The sequence below is a fragment of the Parasteatoda tepidariorum genome, chromosome 1 (assembly GCF_982258835.1).
Source record: "Parasteatoda tepidariorum strain Cologne lab strain chromosome 1, Ptep-v5.0, whole genome shotgun sequence".
In the NCBI taxonomy this organism is placed as follows: Eukaryota; Metazoa; Arthropoda; class Arachnida; order Araneae; family Theridiidae; genus Parasteatoda; species Parasteatoda tepidariorum.
The window spans coordinates 107,180,017-107,193,128 of record NC_141755.1 but is presented as its reverse complement, the minus strand read 5'-3'; the positions used below and the strand labels follow the sequence as shown (position 1 = coordinate 107,193,128).

At 32.1% G+C, this 13,112-nt stretch overlaps 2 protein-coding genes across 8 annotated transcripts in view; one reads left to right on the top strand and one right to left on the bottom strand.

Annotated features, from left to right (window-relative positions):
• The window catches only part of LOC107445372 (kinesin-like protein KIF28), a 72,021-nt gene that overhangs the window by 48,232 nt on the left and 10,677 nt on the right, over positions 1-13,112 (bottom strand). For 3 of the 6 annotated variants that reach the window (XM_087150279.1, XM_071179348.2, XM_071179351.2), the window contains exons 2-7: positions 11,742-11,893; positions 10,468-10,677; positions 7,992-8,124; positions 3,574-3,653; positions 2,541-2,655; positions 249-360 (exon numbers count right to left, since the gene is read on the bottom strand). In XM_087150279.1, coding sequence (XP_087006405.1) covers positions 249-360; positions 2,541-2,655; positions 3,574-3,653; positions 7,992-8,124; positions 10,468-10,677; positions 11,742-11,834 — 743 coding nt within the window. In that variant the 5' untranslated portion in view covers positions 11,835-11,893. Of the gene's footprint in view, positions 1-248; positions 361-2,540; positions 2,656-3,573; positions 3,654-7,991; positions 8,125-10,467; positions 10,678-11,741; positions 11,932-13,112 lie in introns of those variants that run through there. The other 3 variants (XM_087150269.1, XM_071179349.2, XM_071179350.2) reach the window with 3 other exon arrangements.
• Positions 1-13,112, top strand: part of LOC107445373 (uncharacterized) — a 36,215-nt gene that overhangs the window by 16,033 nt on the left and 7,070 nt on the right. The window lies entirely within an intron of this gene.

Below are 13,112 nucleotides of genomic sequence, written 5' to 3'. Positions count from 1 at the left end.
CAAGTATAATGTGTGCCAATTTAAAGTCAAATTTCTTTTTATTTAGCGATGTAGCTAATAAATAGAATGACGCTCTAGAAAAGTAAACATTTTATTGATTTCTAAAGACTCCATTTACTTAGATCGTTGCATAATACTTTGATCGTAGCGTCTGTTCGCAAATTTTGACAGCAATAATAGGAAAATCCTTCCCTGGTAAAATTTTATATATAGTTAAATAAATGACCACTTTAAATATCTGAGTTTACCTGCTTGTGGCATTCATGTTGGTAGATGCTATGCTTCGATTTGTGGTCCCCAGATCCAGTTGTGTTTCGATATCTTTGTAAGTTGTGACTAAGGCAGAGCTCAATCCTTCAGCTACGAAGGAGAAAAATTAGTGAACTTTGAGGAAGGCACTTTAATATTTTTATAGCAAAGAAATATTTTAGATGACCTAAACTAGACTGACGGCTTTCAAAAATTTATAACGATTGAGTTAAAATAAAATTCTAGCAACGACTTCAGATGAAAAGGCACAAATTTTTACTCTGAAGGCGACTGCTTAGGGTATAGAGCGTTCGTCCTCCAATGAGGTGAACGGGGTTCGAATCCGAACGATAGTTAGTCGATACGAATTCCGCCTCTAGCTCGCACTGACCAAAGTGCTGACGTAAAATATCTCAGTGGTAGACAGATCGGGTTAGAGTCCTCTTGCCGTCGGGCTAACCGTGGAAGGGTTTCACTGTTTTCCTCTCCATATAACGCAAATGCGAGTTAGTTCCATTAAGAAGTCCTCCACGAAAGCAAATTTCTCCCAATACTTGATATAGGAGTTCCCTTGTCTTCTGGATTGGTTTCAAAATTACAAGGCTATGAAACATTAGTAGTTGTAAACTCAAAAAATTGGGTCTGTCGGCTGTTCAACGACTGTAATAAAATAAATGATAAAATAAAAGTTTTACTTTTTAGATCAAAAATATTTCGACAGAGTTCGCTTAGGTTCTATCCATCGTTTTTTCATTGCGTCTTTATGTATGAATATTTCATTTTCCAAATTTAATGTGTGATTTCGCCTGATGGGGGACATTTCTAAAATATTTTATTGTCACTTTCATGCATTGAAAGATTCTGAGCATTAATGTTGATGAAATATTCAATTGTTTCTCTTTAACCTATATGTTTACTACTTACAACGCCATCTGTGGAAATTTTTTTTATCTAAAACAGAAATTCTAGCAAGTAATACTTATACACTATCGCATTAATTTGTTGCAAGCGTTTTTTAGCTTCAACTGCTTTTCTGTACTAATTTTTTTAAAACCGGCAGTCTAATTTAGAACAACTTGCTCGGGAGTTCGATAAAAATATGGAAATATTTCTGTTCTAACTTTATGTAAACAATCTTTCTTTTAACAACAAATGCTTTGGAACATGACAAAACTGTTGGTACAATTTACACAGACCAAAATGAAACGTTGAAAGCTTTTTTTTCTTTTCCAAATACCACTATAATTAAAACAGCAGTCTTAAATAAAGGTTGTAATCCTTTCAAATGATTTCAAAATTGCTGATATTAAATGTAGAAAAGGTTTTTGATAGATGGCGCTGACGGTCATTTTGGAAAGTAAGTGGACTCCCCACCAGTTCTTAGGTTTTGGACCTCTTTTGGCAGTCGACATGTTTAGATAACTATTTATTCTTGATATGAATATAATTCGATTAGAATGCGCAAGCATTAAGTAAATTTGATTTTTAGGATGATCTTAAAGATCTATATACTTGTTGCATGTTATAATTAAAAGTTTGTTCTTGTTAGTTTATCATAATCTCTTTTTTACGAATCCCGAGCTGTTTCGATTGCACTCAACAAGTACGAGATTTGGACGAAATAGGTAGGTAGGTTCGTTCTATGCGTCGTACTATAGCTGCACAATGGACTATTGGCGACGGTCTGGGAAACATCCCTGAGGATGATTCGAAGACACGCCTACACAATTTTAATCCTCTGCAGAAGGGATGGCTCTCTGCTTTGGTAGCCCGACGACTTGAGTGTGAAGTCAGCACTTTGCTGAAGACCAGTTTAACTAGGGCATAGTTAACAGTTAGCATAGGGACCGCTCCCTCGGTCCCTATGTAGGTTGATCAAAGTGGTCACCCACCAGCTTATTGACCGCAGCCAGTGACGCTTGACTTCAGTGTTCTACTGGGAACCGTGTCCTTACGATCAGTCTACAAATATTTTATTTATTACATTTAAAACTTGACAGAGGTTATTAACTTCCTTTTTCACATTTCAGTCTATTCGAATTTATATGAATAAAAAGGACGCCATTTCTAAAAAGGTTCAAGCATTTTCTTTCAAATTGTACCAACATTTTAGCTATGTAAAATCTTTCAAAACATTTACTTCGAAAAGAAGGATTGTTTACATAGAGTTAGTATAAAAAAGTTTCTGTCCAACTCCTGTATATTTTTTATCGTCCTATAAATAGTGTTATGATGAAGGAAAAAAAAACTAACTTAACTTTTATATTTAGTGAATAAAGACAACTCCTAACCGAAAAATCCTTTTGTTGGATGTTCTCTGACTTTTAATCCTTTTTTCTTACTTAGGCCTGGATTTAACAAATCTCGAACAATTTCGTTGTAAATTTCCAGCATACTGAATCGAACCTATATTGGAAAGGAGTTTCATGCATAAACAATAGTAGTTCTTTCATAAATATTTTTATATCTAGATAACATAAAAAATATAATTCCCGTTTCACCACTTCGTGCTTTATTAGAAAAAAGAAAAAAAAATTGTATGTTTTTTTATTGTAAAAAAAAAACAGATCTCTTTAACGATCATCAGCATAAAATTAATAAATTAATGAAATTTGTTACGGTAATTACCTGTAAAATATTTATTCATCAATAACTTAAAGGTATTTACCAATAATGTGTATTTTTCCCCTTGTAATGTTATTATCTGTAATTATTGCTTTTGTAATTTTGACAATTATCGAAAATTAAAATTTAAAAATCTAAACGGAGTTCCTTACAATTTCACAATCGAAAAACGAATTAGGGTATAGGAAGCTCACGCTAAGCGTAATATATAATATTTTACATACAAAATCCCCTACTGTATTGCGAAAACTTATTTACTGTTAAATAATTGTAAAATGGTTAAAAAGTTTAGAAACCGGTTTAAATATTTTTGTCATAAACTGTTGTGTAATGATATAGTAAATGATAGCTTTGGCATGAAATCCACTTTTAATTTTAAAGTCATTATTTTGAAATAATAATCAAAATAAACAACGCAATAAGAGGAGAAAATATTAAGAAAAGATAGTACATAAATATTACACGTAATTACATTTAAAGTAGGACTTAAGAAATATTTTTAGCTAAACAGTATCATAATAACTTTTATTAATTTCATACTGATGACAACCTAAAAAATCTGTATCTTCTCATGAGAAAACTAGATCATACCATGTGATTCATATTTCCAATGAGAATGCATGACCCCTTTCATCTGATGTTTGTGTTATTAAAATTTAAAAAAAGCTTCATTCTATGAATGAAATTTTATTATCTTACTTCAAATTCAATTTTTTCCCCAGAATGCTTGCTGTCGACTATTCCTTTAAATAGGTCTTCGCAAAACATTGGCACGATACCTAAAATTGAATATTTCAATGATTTCGAATATTTAGTTAATTTATTTGAAAAGTTACATATATTTTATAGTTTAAAGTCATTTTTAGGATATTTAGAGAATTACAAGTCGAATCATCTGAAGTTTCGTATCATAAAACATTTTCGAAACAATATAATAATAACATCAATAACTTCGGTATTTCATAATAACAGCTGAAAAAAAAAAATTCAAGCAACCTAAGTAAATATTGATGTGTGAAACTTGTGAGATTTTTTTAAATTGATGCAAGAAAATCGCGTGCAAAGAACAAACAATAACTCACTGCAACATTTCATCTTAACAATATTTTAAAAAAAGGGGAAAAAAAATTTTGTTTCTGTAAGATTCTTTTAAACTGCAGAATAGCCATAGATATAGTATAACCACAGATATATTGATTTAATATTTCGAATATGTTGCGTGTTATCGTAGTCCTTTTATTTCACACAAAACAGTGAAATATCCTTGTTTATTATAGTTGTTTATTAGATACTGTTGTTTGTCAGAGCGATCAATGAATAAAAGTGAAGTGACAGAAGTGAACAGAATAAAAAATAGTTCATTTTAAAAAAAAAAATTAAAAAAAAAACATTCTGAAATTCCCAATAAAAAAGGAATTGCCGGCTATAATTCTAATTCAGGAACACATGCGATATTTTTCTTAAAGAAATTTTTTAACTTCATATTTGGTTTCTTGCTACTTTGGAATCATATGATCCATTTTTACAATTCTTCTCTTAAAATGTTTAGCCTTAATTTGTGGGTAAATAAAGAAGAATAGCATTGCTCTGTAAAGAATTGTAGTAGGTAATCCCAGATACCCCAGTCATCTTTCCTCTGTTTTTGACGTCAGACTTAGTTAACAACATTTGATCAACTTATATAGAGAACTCCAACTCGTTCCACGCAACATACACTGGTTATCATAAATTAAGGAAAAATCACAAAAATAGCGATAACTCTTTCAAAAGTAAGCCAAACCGTGCAAAATTTGCATATGTTGTCCACTAAGAGTAGCTGAGTAAAATTGCAATATGCAAATTAGTGGCGCTGCACTCGGCTTACGTCATCTGCCTGGAGCATAAAAGTCCAAGTTTGAGAGAAAGCACACAAATTTTACTGTGATTGCGACATTGAAAATCTGAGATAGCCAATTCGTAATAATGACCTCTAGGCATCATTTGCCTGAAGAACTACGATGGAGAGCCATCGGGAGACTAGAGGCAGGGCAGAGTCAATCAGAAGTGGCCAGATGGCTAAATGTGAGTCCATCTGTGGTTCATAGACTTTGGAGGCAATTTCAAACCACAGATTCGGCATCTAGGAGGTTCAGTCAAGGACGGCCAACTGTTACGACCAGTGCCGATGACCGATATTTGACATTAAGTGCACGCAGGAATAGAACCGCTACTCCGACACATCTTAGATCCTCTCTTGCTGCAGCCACCGGAAGGTTGGTGTCAACGTCAACTGTGCGCAGAAGGCTCCACGAAGGTGGTCTGTATGCGAGACGACCAGCCATTTGCGTGCCGCTCACATCACGCCATAGGAGAGACCGTTTGCAGTGGGCCCGACAACATGTCCACTGGACGTCAGATCAATGGAGGCCTGTTCTCTTTACGGATGAGTCCAGGTTTAGTCTAGAAAGTGACAGTAGACGTTATTTGATATGGAGAGAACCTGGGACCCGTTATCATCCATCAAACATCCGTGAAAGAGATGCATACGGAAGAGGCAGTGTCTGTGTTTGGGGAGGCATATCCTTAGGAGGGCGCACATACCTCCATGTCTTTCCAAGGGGAACCGTGAATGCTCAGGTTTATCGAGACAACATCCTTGATGCTTATGTGCGCCCATATGCCGGGGCAATTGGTGATTGCTTCCTGTTACAGGACGATAATGCAAGACCACACAGAGCTCGCATTGTTGATGATTATCTTCAACAGGAAACAATTACTCGCATGGAGTGGCCAGCTCGATCCCCGGACTTGAATCCTATCGAGCACGTTTGGGATGCTCTAGGGAGGCGTGTATCTGCCATCAATCCGCCCCCTCAGACCCTTGCCACGCTTGCAACTGCTTTACAAGAGCAATGGCTCTCACTTCCTATTGAACTGATAGACCGCATAATTGAAAGCATCACACATCGCTGTTTGTGCTGTATTGCTTCTAGAGGCAATCATATTCCATATTAAAGGTACTTTTTCTATTGCAAACCGATACTTCCAATTTGTTTATTTTATACATGTGCTAATTTCTATACTACTATTAATGTCTGATAATTTCTTTTTATGTTGTTTAATACCTTACTATGTGTTGTATATTGTGGGTAAGTTTCATAAAATTCCATGTGTAATTTCTTGAGTTATCGCGATTTTTGTGAATTTTCCTTAATTTATGATAACCAGTGTAGTTCTTGCGGCGCTAAATTATGCATTCAATAAATCATGGTACACAGGATAAAAATTAATTAAAATGAAAGTAATTGTCCAATATCTGTGTTTTACTGATTTAATTCTCATTCATCTACCGTGACATATTAAATGTATTAAAATTTGCATAAGACAAAAATGAATTAAAACTAGCAGGCTCTGCTCAGTAACACTCGCCAACTAAAGAAAAGTTTCATTTTTAATTATGAAACTAAAAGAAAAACTGCATTTTTAATTTATAAAAGCATATTTTCATGTAAATAGAGAAATATATTATCATGCCGAAAAATATTGAGTGAATAAAATATACATTTTGCGCGAACTGATATTTCAAGAACGGACAAAAGAGATACATTGCATTTGGATGAGAATCTTAACAATGTTTTTTGAAGTTCTTTCACCAGAAAAAAAAAAAAAAAATAAGGACAGAGTTTATGGCAAAGTTATAGTTTTGAACTTCATAATAGTGCTGTAAAGAATTATCTCAGCTTTAGAACGGACAAATAAATTAAATTTTTTAGAAATTGCTACGCTTTCTTGAAATTTGACTATTTGGCGATATTTTTGCAAATAGTTGAAAATTATCAAAATCAATGAATAATTCTCAATTTTCAAAAAACTTTATGAGCCCAGAAAATACAGTGTTTGAGTGAATATTTTAAATATCAAAGAACTAAATCACTAATCCTTTTCATTTTATAAAGCACTTGTGGCTTTATATTGACGGTATTTCAATTCCCCATTTTCAGAACCAGCATAGAGGGCACTGGCTAAAGAAAAGCTAAACTTGGCTTAATAGTCATAAATAGAGCCGTAATGGCTCATGGGATAGAACGTTCGCTTTCAAAGGAGATGAACCCGGTTCGAAATCCCAGCGATGGCTGGTCGATACGAATTGCACACCCACTTCACACCGACCTCAGTGCTGACGTAAAATATCCTCAGTGGTAGACGGATAACGAGTTAGAGTCCCCTTGGCGTTAGGTTAACAGTGGGAGCTTTTCATGGTTTTCCACTCCCTGTAGCGCAAATGCGGATTAGTTCCATCAAAAAGTCCTCTACAAAGGCAAATTTCTCTCAATACTTGATCCAGGAGACCTAAACTCTAAAAATTAGGTCGGCTGTTCAACGACAGTTATTAAATAAAATAACCATAAATAGGTGCTTCGACCTCACAGCAGTAATAAAAAAAGCATATTATTTGTAAAAAAAAATTATGAGGTGCTTGAGCCTTTGAAAAACAGCCAATAATAGAACTATTCGAACCTCTTCCGCCAAGCAAAATAAAAACCTCAGTTACAGTATTTTACACCTGCAATAAATCTTTGATTTCATACCATATGAACTATCGCACTGAAAAAAATTGTCTAGACTAGGAAACGGGACAATATTTTAAATATCAAAGATGATAGCTTTTGAAAAAATAGACAATTTAACAAAAATTTTCTAACTAGAGGAAAATTATTAAATGCCAAAATAGTTTCGTATTTTATTCAAAATGATGTGATGAGGGGATATCTATTTAAATACTGAAAAATCAAACATTTCATTTGAATATCTAGAGTGGTAGAAACTTTAATGATTTAGCATTTTATTAATTCAATAATATAATTTAATTTAGAATGATTTTGTCCTCCACTACATGCAAACAACTAAAACATTCATACAAAACCTATTAATTGGACAGAGAAGTGTTTTTAGATCCGAGAACAATTAAACAAATTAAGTTTACCTTAAATTGTTATTTGTAAACTGTTATAATTATTCTGGGACTTCAAGTTTGGCTGCTGTGAAATAAAGGAAGTCATGTTTCATCTCATCCCGGACAGAAACATAGAGTTTAATCTAATATTTCTAAAAAAAATAATCAAGTTTAGTCGTATTACCTTTGTTGACGCCGTATCCCACAATGGACCATGATTTTCCGGAGCTTGTCTGTCCATACGCAAACAGTGTTGAGTTGTATCCTTCCCAAGCATTGTTCAGAATACCTTTGCCTAGGTCGTTAAACACTGTCATCTACAAGAAATATAGTAGATAGTTTAAATACGATCAAACTTTCACTGTTAAAAAAAAAATCCGTCCGTAAAACTTCGGATTTTTGCTCGTTGACTTGTCAAATGTGCACCGTGACTTTACGCAAATGCTTTATTTTATGCTGGTGCAAAGTAAATTAAACGATTTGTCGCAAAGTCAAATATCCCGAAATATCAAATATTTATTTGTAAATAAAAGCATCGCACCATTTTGATTCACGTGATAATTTGCTCATGCCAGGTTTTATCCTGGTTAGTTATTTATAGTTTAAAATTTTGACGGTAGATTTTGTCTCAGCAAACTTTTTTACTTAGACTTTCTGCAGTGGTCTATTTAAGAGATGAAAGGTGAAATTCTCCATTAATGAAATCGGGTTAAGAACAAACAATATATTTTGAGTTAATTATCGTGAAGGAATATTATTATAGTATTTAATTGCAATATCATTTTGTTGATGCTCTTTGAATTTTAGGAGAATTTTGACTAACCATGTTGCTGTTGGATAAAATTCAGGAAAGGAAATTTTATCTTTTTTTCCTGTACAAAGTGATTTGTAAAGGAATTGACAAAATTACATAATTGTGTCCCGTGTTTGTCAAGTATTGGACTATCTATAATGTTAAGCATGGTTGTAAAGCAATTTGAAAAAAAAACTCCCCTTAAACTTTCCTTGTAATTTTAAACTATAAATCGTGTTACAAACTTGGATAGGAAGACATTCCGAGTGGTGTAGCCAACTTTCTTTGGAAAATAAAGAAACACTTTTTTTCATACTATACACGTGGTAAAGCAAGGTTGTGTATAGGATGTTCGATAAAAAAATCTTAATATGTATTTTTGAAATCCGCACTAAAACTGAAATCAAAAAAATACAAAGTAATATTTAACCAGTTAAAAAACATAAACTGTTTCGAAATTTTACAAATCAGGCAAGAGTATGAAACAACAAGACATGTTTGCTGGAGGAAACAGAAGAGTTGAAAAACGAAACATCTTCAAGTTTCAACTTCCAATAAAACTTGTTTTGATATTTATTACATCCACCTTCCTCTACTAAAATTGGTCAGTTTTCGATAACGTTTTTCTTTTCCTTAACTTAAATATTAATTTGCGATCTCCAATGAGTAGGCATTTTGTTTATATTTTTGATAAAGATTCTACAAAATACATATTAAGGTCAGTCTATACAGAACACCCTATAGATTTAGTTTATTGATCCAATTTTTACTCATGACTCTTGTTACTCACATAGTTCTATTTTATAAATAAACTTAGTAATTAGCCATTTGTTATCCAAACCAAGTCGGTTTTTTTCTATTTTTTCGAAAACAAATAAAACGTTTTACGTAATGGAAAATATATGTTATTTTTAAATGTTAACTTTAAAATAAGATCATTGAGTCATAAAGCTGTTGATTTTGGGTCAGGACTGGAAATGATTGGAAACCTTTAAATCGTTTAAAGTGTTAGTGCGGCTGCAAATTTGGAATGAAAGCTGAAATATACACCCATATCAATCAATGTTATTTTCCAAATGTTATAAAAAAATTTCTGATATTTATGTTGCATTTCAACAAAGTGCAGCCTTTATTATTTAAATTAAACATGAAATAAACGTTAAATAAAGTACTCGTATTAATGTAACAATTTAATTTACTTAAAGAAAGAATATTGTAAATGTTTTTAAAGGATAACGGACGTACAAACAAGACAGATAATTAGCTTAGTTTACATTAAGAAAAACTACTGAAGGGGTTTTAAAAATTATAACGGACATAAAAAAAAATATATGATACTTCACAAAAAAGAAAAAAAATATTCTAAAAGGTTTTTTAAAAAGGTTATAGAAATAAAAATAAAAAATAATAAATGAACTAAAAGAAAAATTTATGCAAGGAATTTTGTTTAAAAAAAGAAAAATGATGTACATAACAGCAGAAGAAATTATAGGATAGTTATAGGATAAGACAGTTTTCTATATTCTTACATTTTTTGGTGAGTTTAAAAAGGGAGAAATCATAAGCTACGTGACAAAAAAAGAAAAAAAAGAACGAAGCAAAGATAACTTCAAGGATATTTTTAAAAAAAGGTTATGATGATTTTTAAAAAGATCAAAACAAGTGAAATAATACGATATTTGCAGGATAAGACAATTTTCCATAGTTTTAGTTATATTTCTTGATGGGTTTAATAAGTGAAAAATCATAAGGTACTTTTCAAAAAAAAAAAGTAACATTAGAGATATTTTTTAAACGATAAGAACAAGAGGAATGATATGTTAGTATATGAAAAAAAAAAAGAAAAAGAAAAGAAAGAGGTTATAACCTGGTCGCAGTATTTGTCCCCATTGGGTTGCGCAGGGTCTTTTACGATGAGCCCATTTTCAAGTTCTCGAAATCCGTCGTGGGACCAATAACTGTGATCAAAGGTGAATTTCTTCGATTCTTCGGAAGGTGCGTCAGGATTGTTCAAAAACGTCATCTTGTCGTACATTGAGATTATGTTTTTGGCATTCCTCTGGCGCTCCCTTTGGCTCTGAATTAAAAGGTTAAAGAAAAGACAATTTCAACTGAGCTAATCGAACGTTTTAGTAGGTTATGGGAAATAGTCTCGCTATTTTGATCGATAAAAAACCGTCATTAATTACTATACAATAACTGCAGGCTTCTTCGTAGAATGAAAAATGGAAGAAATATGACACAGAAGGTAGACCGATTGTCACTAAATTAGCGACGCCGGTACATATTTTACTGTGAATAACTGAAATGGGTGATTGTTGACTTCCTCCAGAGAATGTTGACAATCATATAGTCGCTTTGGTCAATGTCTGAAACGCATACTAGGTCTAATTAAGTGCCACTGCCCGGTATGCCTTACATAAATATTTTTTAAGGTCAAGTTCCACTACCCGGTATACATTTAACCGGTACTCCGAACACTCATGTTTCTCCTAATCTATCCTCAGCAGATATTAAAATATCAAATAAATTAATATCAAATCGGATATTACAAATATTTCGGACATTCACCAAAGCGATTAAGTGATTGTTGACATTCACCGGGGAAAGTCGACATTCTCTTGATTTCGATCATTCATGGTAACATATATACTACTCGCACCGGACCACAGGCTAATATGAAGTATCCATATTCTCAGTAAGTGTAATCCTTTGTAAGATTTTGCATTTTTTTCTGTTTTACTTAATTAGTGCTCCACACACCTAAATTTAAGAGTTCCTCTGTTTTTTGAGCAAAATAGCAATTAAATAATAAAAAATATATAAATAAAATCTTATAACAATTCATTAATTAAAAAATACGAGAATTATTCCTTTGCTTTATGTTAAGTTTGTTAAATACTATTCTATAGTAAAAAAATATCTAAATATAAAACAGTAATAGAAACATTTATGGACTTCATAGATATATATTAAAGACACCTATATCTATTTGTTGCTTATCACGATATTGCAAAGAACTATAAAAACTTTTTTAATTTTCTATATTTTTTTTCAATTCATTTCATTATCAGAGTTAGTTACTTTTCGATTAACATATGAAAGACAAAATACCTATATAAATAAAATCTCAAAGGATACAAAAGGCCGGACCCGGACAGCCACCTTGACATTCTCCACATCCGGCATCTTATCGCGCGTGGAGTTGAATTGTTTCTTCTGACGACTCCCCATCGTCAGCTGAAATATCTTAGGACGACACCTCTTTCAATGAATGTCCACCTCTCTTAGAACTTAAAAAGGAATCTTAATAAATTTGTGTGTGTTGAGGCTTTTTTGTCTCCAAGGAAACTGCTTGAGAATCGATTGGGGAAGGGGAAAAGGAACGATATCTCCACTAAATGTTCTCTGCATTCGATTATTCGATTGATCAGCAAACATCCCCGACCACCTTTCTCATGCAATTTATAGTTCTTAGTATTGTTTATTTTTCTATTATTTATTTCTTAGTCGTCGCGTGAACTCATTCTGTGAAAGGCCGCTTTTCATATTTGTGCAGGGTCTTTTTTTTTTACTGTGCTTTTTCTGGAGCAAAGCCAGGACATGTGGAAGTTTTTAATTGAATGTTTTAGATAAGAAATACGTTAAGTGATTAAGATTCAACTCATGAACTGCGAAAAATCTGGTTCAGGGACATTTAGTTGTGGGAAGCGGAAAAGGAGAAGAATGATACTTTTTAATTCCCAATTTTCCTACTATTGTATATTTTCCTTATTGTATTTATTTCTTATTATTTATTGGTTATTGAATTGTTGTCCACTTTTAATATAAATGTATAGTTCTAGAGTTTGACCTAAAATATGCTAATTAATTTATGTAGTCAATATTTTAAATGACGAAATCATATACAATGTGTACTCTGAATAAACATAAATTTTTTTTGGTTGGATTTGGATTCTTGACTTTTAAAATGTGGACTAGTAAAGTTACTATCTTTAAGAAAATCACTCCAATTGTTTAGGCAGGAGAGGGATTAAACGTTTAGTCCCTAAAGTTCAATTTCATTTTTTTCTTTTCTTGCATGTTTTTCTATATCTCCGTAACTAATGAAGCACATCAAGAATTCCTTTCATGCACCAAAGATAAAAATATATTTAAGAAGTCGTTTTTGATTGTATAATTTACTAGGAATTTAAAAAAAAATATTCACTTTTACATAAAATTTACTAATAAAGAAAACTTATTTAGAATTCAAATTTTTTTTAAATGTTTATCTAAATATCTTTACCAATAAAATGTTGCATAATAAGGAAACACAGAGTTACCATAAAATTACGCAATTACTTTATGCTATAATTAAAAAATAACCACTTTTAATTTTATAGCTATTTCAATTTTGAATAATAATGAAAACCCCAATAAAAATAACAATAAAAAGGGATGTTAAATAAATATTGCAGGTGAAACTTGTTAAATAAAAAGTAAATTAGGCACTTTTTTCATTATTTAGGA